The 18568-nt window shown below is 51.9% G+C and overlaps 1 protein-coding gene across 1 annotated transcript in view; it reads left to right on the top strand.

Moving 5' to 3' along the window:
• LOC133649601 (BMP/retinoic acid-inducible neural-specific protein 3-like) overlaps positions 1-18568 on the top strand; it is a 68199-nt gene that overhangs the window by 39050 nt on the left and 10581 nt on the right. Inside the window, exon 6 of the mRNA XM_062046210.1 lies at positions 1667-1903. Coding sequence (XP_061902194.1) covers positions 1667-1903 — 237 coding nt within the window. The remainder of the gene's footprint in view (positions 1-1666; positions 1904-18568) is intronic.

The following is an 18568-nucleotide window of genomic DNA, read 5'->3' as shown; positions in this document are numbered from 1 at the left end:
AACGTCTGTTGTGTGCCATCCATCTGTCAGTGTGCAAATAAAGACCTCCCCCCGGTATAAATAGCCCCTCGTAGACCTCCGGTCTTCTGCAGTTGAATGAAGAAGCGCACAAGGAGATATTACTGCTTTAAGAGTCAACTGAAAGCAAGCCTATAACCTTTGTAGCCCGGCTGAAAGTCCATTGATCTGTTTTAAATCGGCCTTTAACGACCCTTTTAAAGAGCCAAGTGATTTCACTAAAACAAGCGGCGATTACGCAACATACTTTTGTGGGGAGACGATTAAGGGCAAAACATTTAGTCCCTTTTAGCAAGCGGATGGCGTGTGTGCTCGGACAAAACAAAAAGGCCGCCAACGAAGTGACGTGTCAGGCTGAGGAATGGATTTCGGAGATAAAGGGAGGGTGCGGAGGAATCCGTCATGTCGGGCTGAGCTGGAGCCTCGCAATTAGTGGGGAGATTTGATTGTAATTACAGGAAGAAGCACTTTTATAACAACCGCCTTGGTCTACGGCAGGGGTCACCAACGCGGTGCCCGCGGGCACCAGGTAGCCCGTAAGGACCAGATGAGTAGCCCGCCGGCCTGTTCTAAAAATAGCTCAAATAGCAGCACTTACCAGTGAGCTGCCTCTATTTTTTTAAATTGTATTTATTTACTAGCAAGCTGGTCTCGCTTTGCCTGACATTTTTAATTCTAAGAGAGACAAAAATCAAATAGAATTTGAAAATCCAAGAAAATATTTTAAAGACTTGGTCTTCACTTGTTTAAATAAATTCATTAATTTTTTTTACTTTGCTTCTTATAACTTTCAGAAAGACAATTTTAGAGAAAAAATACAACCTTAAAAATGATTTTAGGATTTTTAAACACATATACCTTTTTACCTTTTAAATTCCTTCCTCTTCTTTCCTGACAAATTAAATCAATGTTTAAGTAAAAAAAAAATTTTATTGTAAAGAATAATAAATACATTTTAATTTATTCTTCATTTTAGCTTCTGTTTTTTTGACTAAGAATATTTGTGAAATATTTCTTCAAACGTATTATGATTAAAATTCAAACCAATTATTCTGGCAAACCTCGTAAATCAGTAGAATCAAATTTAAATCTTATTTCAAAGTCTTTTGAATTTCTTTTAAAAATTTTGTTCTGGAAAATCTAGAAGAAATAATGATTTGTCTTTGTTAGAAATATAGCTTGGTCCAATATATTCTAACAACGTGCAGATTGGATTATAACCTATTTAAAACATGTCATCAAAATTCTAAAATTAATCTTAATCAGGAAAAATTACTAATGATGTTCCAAAAATAATTTTTAAATTTTTTTCAAAAAGATTCGAATTAGCTAGTTTTTCTCTTATTTTTTCCGGTTGAATTTTACATTTTAAAGAGTCGAAATTGAAGATAAACTATGTTTCAAAATTTAATTGTAATTTTTTCGTGTTTTCTCCTCTTTTAAACCGTTCAATTAAGTGTAAATATCACTAATTATTAATGATAACATAGAGTTAGAGGTAAATTGAGCAAATTGGCTATTTCTGGCAATTTAATTAAGTGTGTATCAAACTGGTAGCCCTTCGCATTAATCAGTACCCAAAAAGTAGCTCTTGGTTTCAAAAAGGTTGGTGACCCCTGGTCTACGGCTTGTCTTTCACGCTCCGCAGGGCTCCAGGTCGTCCTCCCCGGCTACTTGCGGAGCCGCTTCATCCAGGCGGCGCTGGACTACATTGGCTGTAAATCCGAGGGTCATTTTATGTGCCAAGACAGCGAGTGCTGGTGTGCGTGCGGCGTGGCCTTTCCGCAGTGCAACTGTCCCCGCGCCGACCTGCACACTCTGGAAAACAACCTGCTGCGCATCACGGAGGCCTGGAGGCGAGCCGAGCGGGACTTTGAGGAATCCGGTGAGTCGGGGGTCGCAACTTGCTGCGGCTCTCGGAAATCATTTTGAAAATGTCAACCCCAAGAGTGCACTCAGGTCCTAATTGCAGCGGAAGGAAATGGTTGTGAACTTACGGTTGTTGTTTTTTCGGGGACAAGAGCAGACTCGGGCGAGGGTTTGAAACTAACGTGAACAGAAAAGCCACGTCTTGTTCCTGTTCTGAAACGTGGCTCGGCTGTCACGTGTTGCCAGGCTTAATCAAAACAGCTGTCACTCCAAGTGTCAGATCTCGCTACCCAGCTCTCTATAGGTCCCCGCGTTGAAACTATGACCACGTCAAGTTCACCTGCTCTCTCTGAAGTACTCCCATGAAGCACTTAACAAGCCACCTCATTAATTAACTATCAGTAAATCTTTAGTAAAGCCGTGACCTTAGGAGTCTGGCTGGGCTCCTCGCAGCTCTCTATAAGTCCCTGCGTCGAAACTATGACCGCGTCAAGTTCACCTGCTTTCTCTGAAGTACTCCCATGAACCACTTAACAAGACACCTAATTAATCAACTATCAATCTTTAATAAAGCTGTGACCTTAGGAGTCTGGCTGGGCTCCTCGCAGCTCTCTATAAGTCCCCGCGTCGAAACTATGACCGCGTCAAGTTCACCTGCTCTCTCTGAAGTACTCCCATGAACCACTTAACAAGACACATAATTAATTATCAGTAAATGTTTAGTAAAGCCGTGACCTTAGGAGTCTGGCTGGGCTCCTCGCAGCTCTCTATAGGTCCCCGTGTCGAAACTATGACCGCGTCAAGTTCACTTGCTCTCTCCGAAGTGCTCCCGTGAACCACTTAACAAGACACCTCATTAATCAACTATCAATCTTTAATAAAGCTGTGACCTTAGGAGTCTGGTTGGGCTCCTCGCAGCTCTCTATAAGTCCCCGCGTCGAAACTATGACCGCGTCAAGTTCACCTGCTCTCTCTGAAGTACTCACATGAACCACTTAACAAGACAATTAATTAACTATCAATCTTTACTAAAGCCGTGACCTTAGGAGTCTGGCTGGGCTCCTCGCAGCTCTCTATAGGTCCCTGCGTCGAAACTATGACCGAGTCAAGTTCACCTGCTCTCTCCAAAGTGCTCCCGTGAACAACTTAACAAGACACCTAATTGATTAACTATCAATCTTTACTAAAGCCGTGACCTTAGGAGTCTGGCTGGGCTCCTCACAGCTCTTTATATGTCCCTGTGTCGAAACTATGACCACATCAAGTTCACCTGCTCTCTCTGAAGTACTCCCATGAACCACTTAACAAGACACATAATTAATTATCAGTAAATGTTTAGTAAAGGAGTGACCTTAGGAGTCTGGCTGGGCTCCTCGCAGCTCTCTATAGGTCCCTGCGTCGAAACTATGACCGCGTCAAGTTCACTTGCTCTCTCCGAAGTGCTCCCGTGAACCACTTAACAAGACACCTCATTAATCAACTATCAATCTTTAATAAAGCCATGACCTTAGGAGTCTGGCTGGGCTCCTCGCAGCTCTGTATAGGTCCCCAGGTTGAAACTATGACCGAGTCAAGTTCACCTGCTCTCTCCAAAGTGCTCCCATGAACCACTTAACAAGACACCTCATTAATCAACTATCAATCTTTAGTAAAGCAGTGACCTTAGGAGTATGGCTGGGCTCCTCGCAGCTCTCTATAGGTCCCTGCGTCGAAACTATGACCGCGTCAAGTTCACTTGCTCTTTCCGAAGTGCTCCCGTGAACCACTTAACAAGACACTTCATTAATCAACTATCAATCTTTAATAAAGCCATGACCTTAGGAGTCTGGCTGGGCTACTCGCAGCTCTCTATAGGTCCCCAGGTTGAAACTATGACCGCGTCAAGTTCACTTGCTCCATCCGAAGTGCTCCCATGAAGCACTTAACAAGCCACCTCATTAATTAACTATCAGTAAATCTTTAGTAAAGCCGTGACCTTAGGAGTCTGGCTGGGCTCTTCGCAGCTCTCTATAGGTCCCCGTGTCGAAACTATGACCGCGTCAAGTTCACCTGCTCTCTCTGAAGTGCTCCCATGAACCACTTAACAAGCCAACTACTTAATTAACAATCAGTAAATGTTTAATAAAGCCGTGACCTTAGGAGTCTGGCTGGGCTCCTCGCAGCTCTCTATAGGTCCCTGCGTCGAAACTATGACCGAGTCAAGTTCACCTGCTCTCTCTGAAGTACTCCCATCAACCACTTAACAAGACACCTCATTAATTAACTATCAATCTTTAATAAAGCCATGACCTTAGGAGCCTGGCTGGGCTTCTCGCAGCTCTCTATAGGTCCCTGTGTAGAAACTATGACCGCGTCAAGTTCACCTGCTCTCTCCAAAGTGCTCCCATGAACAACTTAACAAGACACGTAATTAATCAACTATCAATCTTTAGTAAAGCCGTGACCTTAGGAGTCTGGCTGGGCTCTTCGCAGCTCTCTATAGGTCCCAGGTCGAAACTATGACCACGTCAAGTTCACCTGCTCTCTCCAAAGTACTCCCATGAAGCACTTAACAAGACGCCTCATTAATTAACTATCAGTAAATCTTTAGTATAGCCATGACCTTAGGAGTCTGGCTGGGCTCCTCACAGCTCTCTGTAGGTCCCCGCGTCGAAACTATGACCGCATCAAGTTCACCTGCTCCCATGAACCACTTAAGACACCTCATTAATTATCTATCAATCAGTAAATGTTTAATAAAGCCGTGACCTCAGGAGTCTGGCTGGGCTCCCGGCCAGGGCTTGTTCACGCACCCGGAACAATCGATGGTCTGACTCGCACCGAGCAGCCTGCTGGTCCTCGTCCTCAGCAAATTGGCTCATGCACAGAAAAGAGCTAATAACGCGAGATGGCATTATTGTGAAACAAAACCATCATTAGCATAAACACATTTTCCGCCCCTGATTGGATTAGCGGCCTCGACCGGCGTTTACGGGGCAATTTACCCGCAGGTAGTCTCCTCTCAAGCGTGAATATTTAAGAAGCAGCTGCCAGCCAAGCTTGTCTCTTCCCCCGAGTGTGGGGAAGACGACTTTACACAAAACAAGGAGATATCTTTAAAGAAAAATTAAAAAGCAGACTTTTAGTAAAACTTTTGTACCCCATCAAGGGAAAGGTGGATGCATTTTTATCCTTCTGATCGACAGTTTAGTTCGGCTTGTAAAAGTCGTGGAAGTGTGGAATATTTGCTAGGTTACGATCTTTCAGTCCATGTCAAAGACAGCGAGCACTTTCACATTATTGGAATTATTTCATTTATTCGTGTAGTTCTTTGACGGGGACAGTACAAGTAAACATTGCTCAGGTTCCCCAAAATGTCCAAAACGTGCCGAGCAAAGTCCCACGGGAAGGCGGGGAGAAAAGTCAGAAAAGTCGGTAAAATGTTCAAAAATCACCCCCAGGTTTGAGTCCCACAAGTCCCGCCGCCGGCCGGGATGCCCAAAATGTCCAAAACGTGCCGAGCAAAGTCCCACGGGAAGGCGGGGAGAAAAGTGAGAAAAGTCGGGAAAATGTTCGAAAATCACACCCGAGTTCGAATCCCACAAGTCCCGCCGCTGGCTGGGATGCCCAAAATGTCCAAAACACGCCTAGCAAAGTCGCACTGGAAGGCGGGGAGAAAAGTCTGCAAACGTCGGTAAAATGTTCAAAAATCCCCCCCAGGTTCGAGTCCCACAAGTCCCGCCGCCGGCTGGGATGCCCAAAATGTCCAAAACGTGCCGAGCAAAGTCCCACGGGAAGGCAGGGAGAAAAGTGAGAAAAGTCGGTAAAGTGTTCAAAAATCACACCCAGGTTGGAGTCCCAGAAGTCCCCCCGCCGGCCGGGATGCCCCAAATGTCCTAAACGCGCCCAGCAAAGTCCCACGGGAAGGCGGGAAAATGCTCGAAAATCACACCCGAGTTCGAATCCCACAAGTCCCGCCGCCGGCCAGGATGCCCAAAATGTCCAAAACGCGCCTAGCAAAGTCGCACTGGAAGGCGGGGAGAATAGTCTGCAAAAGTCGGTAAAATGTTCAAAAATCACACCCGGGTTGGAGTCCCACAAGTCCCGCCGCCGGCCGGGATGCCCAAAATGTCCAAAACGTGCCGAGCAAAGTCCCACGGGAAGGCGGGGAGAAAAGTGAGAAAAGTCGGGAAAATGTTCGAAAATCACACCCGAGTTCGAATCCCACAAGTCCCGCCGCCGGCCAGGATGCCCAAAATGTCCAAAACGCGCCTAGCAAAGTCGCACTGGAAGGCGGGGAGAATATTCTGCAAAAGTCGGTAAAATGTTCAAAAATCACCCCCAGGTTGGAGTCCCACAAGTCCCGCCGCCGGCCAGGATGCCCAAAATGTCCAAAACGTGCCGAGCAAAGTCCCACGGGAAGGCGGGGAGAAAAGTGAGAAAAGTCGGGAAAATGTTTGAAAATCACACCCGAGTTCGAATCCCACAAGTCCCCCCGCCGGCCGGGATGCCCCAAATGTCCTAAACGCGCCCAGCAAAGTCCCACGGTAAGGCGGGGAGAAAAGTGAGAAAAGTCAGGAAAATGTTCGAAAATCACACCCGAGTTCGAATGTCACAAGTCCCGCCGCCGGCCAGGATGCCCAAAATGTCCAAAACGCGCCTAGCAAAGTCGCACTGGAAGGCGGGGAGAATAGTCTGCAAAAGTCGGTAAAATGTTCAAAAATCACACCCAGGTTGGAGTCCCACAAGTCCCGCCGCCGGCTGGGATGCCCAAAATGTCCAAAACGTGCCGAGCAAAGTCCCACGGGAAGGCGGGGAGAAAAGTGAGAAAAGTCGGTAAAGTGTTCAAAAATCACACCCAGGTTGGAGTCCCACAAGTCCCGCCGCCGGCCGGGATGCCCCAAATGTCCTAAACGCGCCCAGCGAAGTCCCACGGGAAGGCGGGGAGAAAAGTGAAAAAAGTCGGGAAAATGCTCGAAAATCACACCCGAGTTCGAATGTCACAAGTCCCGCCGCTGGCTGGGATGCCCAAAATGTCCAAAACGTGCCGAGCAAAGTCCCACGGGAAGGCGGGGAGAAAAGTGAGAAAAGTCGGGAAAATGTTCGAAAATCACACCCGAGTTCGAATCCCACAAGTCCCGCCGCTGGCTGGGATGCCCAAAATGTCCAAAACGTGCCGAGCAAAGTCCCACGGGAAGGCAGGGAGAAAAGTGAGAAAAGTCGGTAAAGTGTTCAAAAATCACACCCAGGTTGGAGTCCCAGAAGTCCCCCCGCCGGCCGGGATGCCCCAAATGTCCTAAACGCGCCCAGCAAAGTCCCACGGGAAGGCGGGAAAATGCTCGAAAATCACACCCGAGTTCGAATCCCACAAGTCCCGCCGCCGGCCAGGATGCCCAAAATGTCCAAAACGCGCCTAGCAAAGTCGCACTGGAAGGCGGGGAGAATAGTCTGCAAAAGTCGGTAAAATGTTCAAAAATCACACCCGGGTTGGAGTCCCACAAGTCCCGCCGCCGGCCGGGATGCCCAAAATGTCCAAAACGTGCCGAGCAAAGTCCCACGGGAAGGCGGGGAGAAAAGTGAGAAAAGTCGGGAAAATGTTCGAAAATCACACCCGAGTTCGAATCCCACAAGTCCCGCCGCCGGCCAGGATGCCCAAAATGTCCAAAACGCGCCTAGCAAAGTCGCACTGGAAGGCGGGGAGAATATTCTGCAAAAGTCGGTAAAATGTTCAAAAATCACCCCCAGGTTGGAGTCCCACAAGTCCCGCCGCCGGCCAGGATGCCCAAAATGTCCAAAACGTGCCGAGCAAAGTCCCACGGGAAGGCGGGGAGAAAAGTGAGAAAAGTCGGGAAAATGTTTGAAAATCACACCCGAGTTCGAATCCCACAAGTCCCCCCGCCGGCCGGGATGCCCCAAATGTCCTAAACGCGCCCAGCAAAGTCCCACGGTAAGGCGGGGAGAAAAGTGAGAAAAGTCAGGAAAATGTTCGAAAATCACACCCGAGTTCGAATGTCACAAGTCCCGCCGCCGGCCAGGATGCCCAAAATGTCCAAAACGCGCCTAGCAAAGTCGCACTGGAAGGCGGGGAGAATAGTCTGCAAAAGTCGGTAAAATGTTCAAAAATCACACCCAGGTTGGAGTCCCACAAGTCCCGCCGCCGGCTGGGATGCCCAAAATGTCCAAAACGTGCCGAGCAAAGTCCCACGGGAAGGCGGGGAGAAAAGTGAGAAAAGTCGGTAAAGTGTTCAAAAATCACACCCAGGTTGGAGTCCCACAAGTCCCGCCGCCGGCCGGGATGCCCCAAATGTCCTAAACGCGCCCAGCGAAGTCCCACGGGAAGGCGGGGAGAAAAGTGAAAAAAGTCGGGAAAATGCTCGAAAATCACACCCGAGTTCGAATGTCACAAGTCCCGCCGCTGGCTGGGATGCCCAAAATGTCCAAAACGTGCCGAGCAAAGTCCCACGGGAAGGCGGGGAGAAAAGTGAGAAAAGTCGGGAAAATGTTCGAAAATCACACCCGAGTTCGAATCCCACAAGTCCCGCCGCTGGCTGGGATGCCCAAAATGTCCAAAACACGCCTAGCAAAGTCGCACTGGAAGGCGGGGAGAAAAGTCTGCAAACGTCGGTAAAATGTTCAAAAATCCCCCCCAGGTTCGAGTCCCACAAGTCCCGCCGCCGGCTGGGATGCCCAAAATGTCCAAAACGTGCCGAGCAAAGTCCCACGGGAAGGCAGGGAGAAAAGTGAGAAAAGTCGGTAAAGTGTTCAAAAATCACACCCAGGTTGGAGTCCCAGAAGTCCCCCCGCCGGCCGGGATGCCCCAAATGTCCTAAACGCGCCCAGCAAAGTCCCACGGGAAGGCGGGAAAATGCTCGAAAATCACACCCGAGTTCGAATCCCACAAGTCCCGCCGCCGGCCAGGATGCCCAAAATGTCCAAAACGCGCCTAGCAAAGTCGCACTGGAAGGCGGGGAGAATAGTCTGCAAAAGTCGGTAAAATGTTCAAAAATCACACCCGGGTTGGAGTCCCACAAGTCCCGCCGCCGGCCGGGATGCCCAAAATGTCCAAAACGTGCCGAGCAAAGTCCCACGGGAAGGCGGGGAGAAAAGTGAGAAAAGTCGGGAAAATGTTCGAAAATCACACCCGAGTTCGAATCCCACAAGTCCCGCCGCCGGCCAGGATGCCCAAAATGTCCAAAACGCGCCTAGCAAAGTCGCACTGGAAGGCGGGGAGAATATTCTGCAAAAGTCGGTAAAATGTTCAAAAATCACCCCCAGGTTGGAGTCCCACAAGTCCCGCCGCCGGCCAGGATGCCCAAAATGTCCAAAACGTGCCGAGCAAAGTCCCACGGGAAGGCGGGGAGAAAAGTGAGAAAAGTCGGGAAAATGTTTGAAAATCACACCCGAGTTCGAATCCCACAAGTCCCCCCGCCGGCCGGGATGCCCCAAATGTCCTAAACGCGCCCAGCAAAGTCCCACGGTAAGGCGGGGAGAAAAGTGAGAAAAGTCAGGAAAATGTTCGAAAATCACACCCGAGTTCGAATGTCACAAGTCCCGCCGCCGGCCAGGATGCCCAAAATGTCCAAAACGCGCCTAGCAAAGTCGCACTGGAAGGCGGGGAGAATAGTCTGCAAAAGTCGGTAAAATGTTCAAAAATCACACCCAGGTTGGAGTCCCACAAGTCCCGCCGCCGGCTGGGATGCCCAAAATGTCCAAAACGTGCCGAGCAAAGTCCCACGGGAAGGCAGGGAGAAAAGTGAGAAAAGTCGGTAAAGTGTTCAAAAATCACACCCAGGTTGGAGTCCCAGAAGTCCCCCCGCCGGCCGGGATGCCCCAAATGTCCTAAACGCGCCCAGCAAAGTCCCACGGGAAGGCGGGAAAATGCTCGAAAATCACACCCGAGTTCGAATCCCACAAGTCCCGCCGCCGGCCAGGATGCCCAAAATGTCCAAAACGCGCCTAGCAAAGTCGCACTGGAAGGCGGGGAGAATAGTCTGCAAAAGTCGGTAAAATGTTCAAAAATCACACCCGGGATGGAGTCCCACAAGTCCCGCCGCCGGCCGGGATGCCCAAAATGTCCAAAACGTGCCGAGCAAAGTCCCACGGGAAGGCGGGGAGAAAAGTGAGAAAAGTCGGGAAAATGTTCGAAAATCACACCCGAGTTCGAATCCCACAAGTCCCGCCGCCGGCCAGGATGCCCAAAATGTCCAAAACGCGCCTAGCAAAGTCGCACTGGAAGGCGGGGAGAATATTCTGCAAAAGTCGGTAAAATGTTCAAAAATCACCCCCAGGTTGGAGTCCCACAAGTCCCGCCGCCGGCCAGGATGCCCAAAATGTCCAAAACGTGCCGAGCAAAGTCCCACGGGAAGGCGGGGAGAAAAGTGAGAAAAGTCGGGAAAATGTTTGAAAATCACACCCGAGTTCGAATCCCACAAGTCCCCCCGCCGGCCGGGATGCCCCAAATGTCCTAAACGCGCCCAGCAAAGTCCCACGGTAAGGCGGGGAGAAAAGTGAGAAAAGTCAGGAAAATGTTCGAAAATCACACCCGAGTTCGAATGTCACAAGTCCCGCCGCCGGCCAGGATGCCCAAAATGTCCAAAACGCGCCTAGCAAAGTCGCACTGGAAGGCGGGGAGAATAGTCTGCAAAAGTCGGTAAAATGTTCAAAAATCACACCCAGGTTGGAGTCCCACAAGTCCCGCCGCCGGCTGGGATGCCCAAAATGTCCAAAACGTGCCGAGCAAAGTCCCACGGGAAGGCGGGGAGAAAAGTGAGAAAAGTCGGTAAAGTGTTCAAAAATCACACCCAGGTTGGAGTCCCACAAGTCCCGCCGCCGGCCGGGATGCCCCAAATGTCCTAAACGCGCCCAGCGAAGTCCCACGGGAAGGCGGGGAGAAAAGTGAAAAAAGTCGGGAAAATGCTCGAAAATCACACCCGAGTTCGAATGTCACAAGTCCCGCCGCTGGCTGGGATGCCCAAAATGTCCAAAACACGCCTAGCAAAGTCGCACTGGAAGGCGGGGAGAAAAGTCTGCAAAAGTCGGTAAAATGTTCAAAAATCACCCCCAGGTTCGAGTCCCACAAGTCCCGCCGCCGGCCGGGATGCCCAAAATGTCCAAAACGTGCCGAGCAAAGTCCCACGGGAAGGCAGGGAGAAAAGTGAGAAAAGTCGGTAAAGTGTTCAAAAATCACACCCAGGTTGGAGTCCCACAAGTCCCGCCGCCGGCCGGGATGCCCCAAATGTCCTAAACGCGCCCAGCGAAGTCCCACGGGAAGGCGGGGAGAAAAGTGAAAAAAGTCGGGAAAATGCTCGAAAATCACACCCGAGTTCGAATGTCACAAGTCCCGCCGCTGGCTGGGATGCCCAAAATGTCCAAAACGTGCCGAGCAAAGTCCCACGGGAAGGCGGGGAGAAAAGTGAGAAAAGTCGGGAAAATGTTCGAAAATCACACCCGAGTTCGAATCCCACAAGTCCCGCCGCTGGCCAGGATGCCCAAAATGTCCAAAACACGCCTAGCAAAGTCGCACTGGAAGGCGGGGAGAAAAGTCTGCAAACGTCGGTAAAATGTTCAAAAATCCCCCCCAGGTTCGAGTCCCACAAGTCCCGCCGCCGGCTGGGATGCCCAAAATGTCCAAAACGTGCCGAGCAAAGTCCCACGGGAAGGCAGGGAGAAAAGTGAGAAAAGTCGGTAAAGTGTTCAAAAATCACACCCAGGTTGGAGTCCCAGAAGTCCCCCCGCCGGCCGGGATGCCCCAAATGTCCTAAACGCGCCCAGCAAAGTCCCACGGGAAGGCGGGAAAATGCTCGAAAATCACACCCGAGTTCGAATCCCACAAGTCCCGCCGCCGGCCAGGATGCCCAAAATGTCCAAAACGCGCCTAGCAAAGTCGCACTGGAAGGCGGGGAGAATAGTCTGCAAAAGTCGGTAAAATGTTCAAAAATCACACCCGGGTTGGAGTCCCACAAGTCCCGCCGCCGGCCGGGATGCCCAAAATGTCCAAAACGTGCCGAGCAAAGTCCCACGGGAAGGCGGGGAGAAAAGTGAGAAAAGTCGGGAAAATGTTCGAAAATCACACCCGAGTTCGAATCCCACAAGTCCCGCCGCCGGCCAGGATGCCCAAAATGTCCAAAACGCGCCTAGCAAAGTCGCACTGGAAGGCGGGGAGAATATTCTGCAAAAGTCGGTAAAATGTTCAAAAATCACCCCCAGGTTGGAGTCCCACAAGTCCCGCCGCCGGCCAGGATGCCCAAAATGTCCAAAACGTGCCGAGCAAAGTCCCACGGGAAGGCGGGGAGAAAAGTGAGAAAAGTCGGGAAAATGTTTGAAAATCACACCCGAGTTCGAATCCCACAAGTCCCCCCGCCGGCCGGGATGCCCCAAATGTCCTAAACGCGCCCAGCAAAGTCCCACGGTAAGGCGGGGAGAAAAGTGAGAAAAGTCAGGAAAATGTTCGAAAATCACACCCGAGTTCGAATGTCACAAGTCCCGCCGCCGGCCAGGATGCCCAAAATGTCCAAAACGCGCCTAGCAAAGTCGCACTGGAAGGCGGGGAGAATAGTCTGCAAAAGTCGGTAAAATGTTCAAAAATCACACCCAGGTTGGAGTCCCACAAGTCCCGCCGCCGGCTGGGATGCCCAAAATGTCCAAAACGTGCCGAGCAAAGTCCCACGGGAAGGCGGGGAGAAAAGTGAGAAAAGTCGGTAAAGTGTTCAAAAATCACACCCAGGTTGGAGTCCCACAAGTCCCGCCGCCGGCCGGGATGCCCCAAATGTCCTAAACGCGCCCAGCGAAGTCCCACGGGAAGGCGGGGAGAAAAGTGAAAAAAGTCGGGAAAATGCTCGAAAATCACACCCGAGTTCGAATGTCACAAGTCCCGCCGCTGGCTGGGATGCCCAAAATGTCCAAAACACGCCTAGCAAAGTCGCACTGGAAGGCGGGGAGAAAAGTCTGCAAAAGTCGGTAAAATGTTCAAAAATCACCCCCAGGTTCGAGTCCCACAAGTCCCGCCGCCGGCCGGGATGCCCAAAATGTCCAAAACGTGCCGAGCAAAGTCCCACGGGAAGGCAGGGAGAAAAGTGAGAAAAGTCGGTAAAGTGTTCAAAAATCACACCCAGGTTGGAGTCCCACAAGTCCCGCCGCCGGCCGGGATGCCCCAAATGTCCTAAACGCGCCCAGCGAAGTCCCACGGGAAGGCGGGGAGAAAAGTGAAAAAAGTCGGGAAAATGCTCGAAAATCACACCCGAGTTCGAATGTCACAAGTCCCGCCGCTGGCTGGGATGCCCAAAATGTCCAAAACGTGCCGAGCAAAGTCCCACGGGAAGGCGGGGAGAAAAGTGAGAAAAGTCGGGAAAATGTTCGAAAATCACACCCGAGTTCGAATCCCACAAGTCCCGCCGCTGGCTGGGATGCCCAAAATGTCCAAAACACGCCTAGCAAAGTCGCACTGGAAGGCGGGGAGAAAAGTCTGCAAACGTCGGTAAAATGTTCAAAAATCCCCCCCAGGTTCGAGTCCCACAAGTCCCGCCGCCGGCTGGGATGCCCAAAATGTCCAAAACGTGCCGAGCAAAGTCCCACGGGAAGGCAGGGAGAAAAGTGAGAAAAGTCGGTAAAGTGTTCAAAAATCACACCCAGGTTGGAGTCCCAGAAGTCCCCCCGCCGGCCGGGATGCCCCAAATGTCCTAAACGCGCCCAGCAAAGTCCCACGGGAAGGCGGGAAAATGCTCGAAAATCACACCCGAGTTCGAATCCCACAAGTCCCGCCGCCGGCCAGGATGCCCAAAATGTCCAAAACGCGCCTAGCAAAGTCGCACTGGAAGGCGGGGAGAATAGTCTGCAAAAGTCGGTAAAATGTTCAAAAATCACACCCGGGTTGGAGTCCCACAAGTCCCGCCGCCGGCCGGGATGCCCAAAATGTCCAAAACGTGCCGAGCAAAGTCCCACGGGAAGGCGGGGAGAAAAGTGAGAAAAGTCGGGAAAATGTTCGAAAATCACACCCGAGTTCGAATCCCACAAGTCCCGCCGCCGGCCAGGATGCCCAAAATGTCCAAAACGCGCCTAGCAAAGTCGCACTGGAAGGCGGGGAGAATATTCTGCAAAAGTCGGTAAAATGTTCAAAAATCACCCCCAGGTTGGAGTCCCACAAGTCCCGCCGCCGGCCAGGATGCCCAAAATGTCCAAAACGTGCCGAGCAAAGTCCCACGGGAAGGCGGGGAGAAAAGTGAGAAAAGTCGGGAAAATGTTTGAAAATCACACCCGAGTTCGAATCCCACAAGTCCCCCCGCCGGCCGGGATGCCCCAAATGTCCTAAACGCGCCCAGCAAAGTCCCACGGTAAGGCGGGGAGAAAAGTGAGAAAAGTCAGGAAAATGTTCGAAAATCACACCCGAGTTCGAATGTCACAAGTCCCGCCGCTGGCTGGGATGCCCCAAATGTCCTAAACGCGCCCAGCAAAGTCCCACGGTAAGGCGGGGAGAAAAGTGAGAAAAGTCAGGAAAATGTTCGAAAATCACACCCGAGTTCGAATGTCACAAGTCCCGCCGCCGGCCAGGATGCCCAAAATGTCCAAAACGCGCCTAGCAAAGTCGCACTGGAAGGCGGGGAGAATAGTCTGCAAAAGTCGGTAAAATGTTCAAAAATCACACCCAGGTTGGAGTCCCACAAGTCCCGCCGCCGGCTGGGATGCCCAAAATGTCCAAAACGTGCCGAGCAAAGTCCCACGGGAAGGCGGGGAGAAAAGTGAGAAAAGTCGGTAAAGTGTTCAAAAAATCACACCCAGGTTGGAGTCCCACAAGTCCGCCGCCGGCCGGGATGCCCCAAATGTCCTAAACGCGCCCAGCGAAGTCCCACGGGAAGGCGGGGAGAAAAGTGAAAAAAGTCGGGAAAATGCTCGAAAATCACACCCGAGTTCGAATGTCACAAGTCCCGCCGCTGGCTGGGATGCCCAAAATGTCCAAAACACGCCTAGCAAAGTCGCACTGGAAGGCGGGGAGAAAAGTCTGCAAAAGTCGGTAAAATGTTCAAAAATCACCCCCAGGTTCGAGTCCCACAAGTCCCGCCGCCGGCCGGGATGCCCAAAATGTCCAAAACGTGCCGAGCAAAGTCCCACGGGAAGGCAGGGAGAAAAGTGAGAAAAGTCGGTAAAGTGTTCAAAAATCACACCCAGGTTCGAGTCCCACAAGTCCCGCCGCCGGCCGGGATGCCCCAAATGTCCTAAACGCGCCCAGCAAAGTCCCACGGGAAGGCGGGGAGAAAAGTGAGAAAAGTCGGGAAAATGTTCGAAAATCACACTCGAGTTCGAATCCCAAAAGTCCCGCCGCCGGCCAGGATGCCCAAAATGTCCAAAATGCGCCTAGCAAAGTCGCACTGGAAGGCGGGGAGAATAGTCTGCAAAAGTCGGTAAAATGTTCAAAAATCACACCCAGGTTGGAGTCCCACAAGTCCCGCCGCCGGCCGGGATGCCCGGAATGTCCAAAACGTGCCGAGCAAAGTCCCACGGGAAGGCGGGGAGAAAAGTGAGAAAAGTCGGTAAAGTGTTCAAAAATCACACCCAGGTTGGAGTCCCAGAAGTCCCCCCGCCGGCCGGGATGCCCCAAATGTCCTAAACGCGCCCAGCAAAGTCCCACGGGAAGGCGGGAAAATGCTCGAAAATCACACCCGAGTTCGAATCCCACAAGTCCCGCCGCCGGCCAGGATGCCCAAAATGTCCAAAACGCGCCTAGCAAAGTCGCACTGGAAGGCGGGGAGAATAGTCTGCAAAAGTCGGTAAAATGTTCAAAAATCACACCCGGGTTGGAGTCCCACAAGTCCCGCCGCCGGCCGGGATGCCCAAAATGTCCAAAACGTGCCGAGCAAAGTCCCACGGGAAGGCGGGGAGAAAAGTGAGAAAAGTCGGGAAAATGTTCGAAAATCACACCCGAGTTCGAATCCCACAAGTCCCGCCGCCGGCCAGGATGCCCAAAATGTCCAAAACGCGCCTAGCAAAGTCGCACTGGAAGGCGGGGAGAATATTCTGCAAAAGTCGGTAAAATGTTCAAAAATCACCCCCAGGTTGGAGTCCCACAAGTCCCGCCGCCGGCCAGGATGCCCAAAATGTCCAAAACGTGCCGAGCAAAGTCCCACGGGAAGGCGGGGAGAAAAGTGAGAAAAGTCGGGAAAATGTTTGAAAATCACACCCGAGTTCGAATCCCACAAGTCCCCCCGCCGGCCGGGATGCCCCAAATGTCCTAAACGCGCCCAGCAAAGTCCCACGGTAAGGCGGGGAGAAAAGTGAGAAAAGTCAGGAAAATGTTCGAAAATCACACCCGAGTTCGAATGTCACAAGTCCCGCCGCTGGCTGGGATGCCCCAAATGTCCTAAACGCGCCCAGCAAAGTCCCACGGTAAGGCGGGGAGAAAAGTGAGAAAAGTCAGGAAAATGTTCGAAAATCACACCCGAGTTCGAATGTCACAAGTCCCGCCGCCGGCCAGGATGCCCAAAATGTCCAAAACGCGCCTAGCAAAGTCGCACTGGAAGGCGGGGAGAATAGTCTGCAAAAGTCGGTAAAATGTTCAAAAATCACACCCAGGTTGGAGTCCCACAAGTCCCGCCGCCGGCTGGGATGCCCAAAATGTCCAAAACGTGCCGAGCAAAGTCCCACGGGAAGGCGGGGAGAAAAGTGAGAAAAGTCGGTAAAGTGTTCAAAAATCACACCCAGGTTGGAGTCCCACAAGTCCCGCCGCCGGCCGGGATGCCCCAAATGTCCTAAACGCGCCCAGCGAAGTCCCACGGGAAGGCGGGGAGAAAAGTGAAAAAAGTCGGGAAAATGCTCGAAAATCACACCCGAGTTCGAATGTCACAAGTCCCGCCGCTGGCTGGGATGCCCAAAATGTCCAAAACACGCCTAGCAAAGTCGCACTGGAAGGCGGGGAGAAAAGTCTGCAAAAGTCGGTAAAATGTTCAAAAATCACCCCCAGGTTCGAGTCCCACAAGTCCCGCCGCCGGCCGGGATGCCCAAAATGTCCAAAACGTGCCGAGCAAAGTCCCACGGGAAGGCAGGGAGAAAAGTGAGAAAAGTCGGTAAAGTGTTCAAAAATCACACCCAGGTTCGAGTCCCACAAGTCCCGCCGCCGGCCGGGATGCCCCAAATGTCCTAAACGCGCCCAGCAAAGTCCCACGGGAAGGCGGGGAGAAAAGTGAGAAAAGTCGGGAAAATGTTCGAAAATCACACTCGAGTTCGAATCCCAAAAGTCCCGCCGCCGGCCAGGATGCCCAAAATGTCCAAAATGCGCCTAGCAAAGTCGCACTGGAAGGCGGGGAGAATAGTCTGCAAAAGTCGGTAAAATGTTCAAAAATCACACCCAGGTTGGAGTCCCACAAGTCCCGCCGCCGGCCGGGATGCCCGGAATGTCCAAAACGTGCCGAGCAAAGTCCCACGGGAAGGCGGGGAGAAAAGTGAGAAAAGTCGGTAAAGTGTTCAAAAATCACACCCAGGTTGGAGTCCCAGAAGTCCCCCCGCCGGCCGGGATGCCCCAAATGTCCTAAACGCGCCCAGCAAAGTCCCACGGGAAGGCGGGAAAATGCTCGAAAATCACACCCGAGTTCGAATCCCACAAGTCCCGCCGCCGGCCAGGATGCCCAAAATGTCCAAAACGCGCCTAGCAAAGTCGCACTGGAAGGCGGGGAGAATAGTCTGCAAAAGTCGGTAAAATGTTCAAAAATCACACCCGGGTTGGAGTCCCACAAGTCCCGCCGCCGGCCGGGATGCCCAAAATGTCCAAAACGTGCCGAGCAAAGTCCCACGGGAAGGCGGGGAGAAAAGTGAGAAAAGTCGGGAAAATGTTCGAAAATCACACCCGAGTTCGAATCCCACAAGTCCCGCCGCCGGCCAGGATGCCCAAAATGTCCAAAACGCGCCTAGCAAAGTCGCACTGGAAGGCGGGGAGAATATTCTGCAAAAGTCGGTAAAATGTTCAAAAATCACCCCCAGGTTGGAGTCCCACAAGTCCCGCCGCCGGCCAGGATGCCCAAAATGTCCAAAACGTGCCGAGCAAAGTCCCACGGGAAGGCGGGGAGAAAAGTGAGAAAAGTCGGGAAAATGTTTGAAAATCACACCCGAGTTCGAATCCCACAAGTCCCCCCGCCGGCCGGGATGCCCCAAATGTCCTAAACGCGCCCAGCAAAGTCCCACGGTAAGGCGGGGAGAAAAGTGAGAAAAGTCAGGAAAATGTTCGAAAATCACACCCGAGTTCGAATGTCACAAGTCCCGCCGCTGGCTGGGATGCCCCAAATGTCCTAAACGCGCCCAGCAAAGTCCCACGGTAAGGCGGGGAGAAAAGTGAGAAAAGTCAGGAAAATGTTCGAAAATCACACCCGAGTTCGAATGTCACAAGTCCCGCCGCCGGCCAGGATGCCCAAAATGTCCAAAACGCGCCTAGCAAAGTCGCACTGGAAGGCGGGGAGAATAGTCTGCAAAAGTCGGTAAAATGTTCAAAAATCACACCCAGGTTGGAGTCCCACAAGTCCCGCCGCCGGCTGGGATGCCCAAAATGTCCAAAACGTGCCGAGCAAAGTCCCACGGGAAGGCGGGGAGAAAAGTGAGAAAAGTCGGTAAAGTGTTCAAAAATCACACCCAGGTTGGAGTCCCACAAGTCCCGCCGCCGGCCGGGATGCCCCAAATGTCCTAAACGCGCCCAGCGAAGTCCCACGGGAAGGCGGGGAGAAAAGTGAAA

This window comes from Entelurus aequoreus, linkage group LG05 (assembly GCF_033978785.1).
Source record: "Entelurus aequoreus isolate RoL-2023_Sb linkage group LG05, RoL_Eaeq_v1.1, whole genome shotgun sequence".
Classification (NCBI taxonomy): Eukaryota; Metazoa; Chordata; class Actinopteri; order Syngnathiformes; family Syngnathidae; genus Entelurus; species Entelurus aequoreus.
The sequence above is the reverse complement of the archived record's forward strand: the minus strand, read 5'-3'. Positions and strand labels throughout refer to the sequence as shown.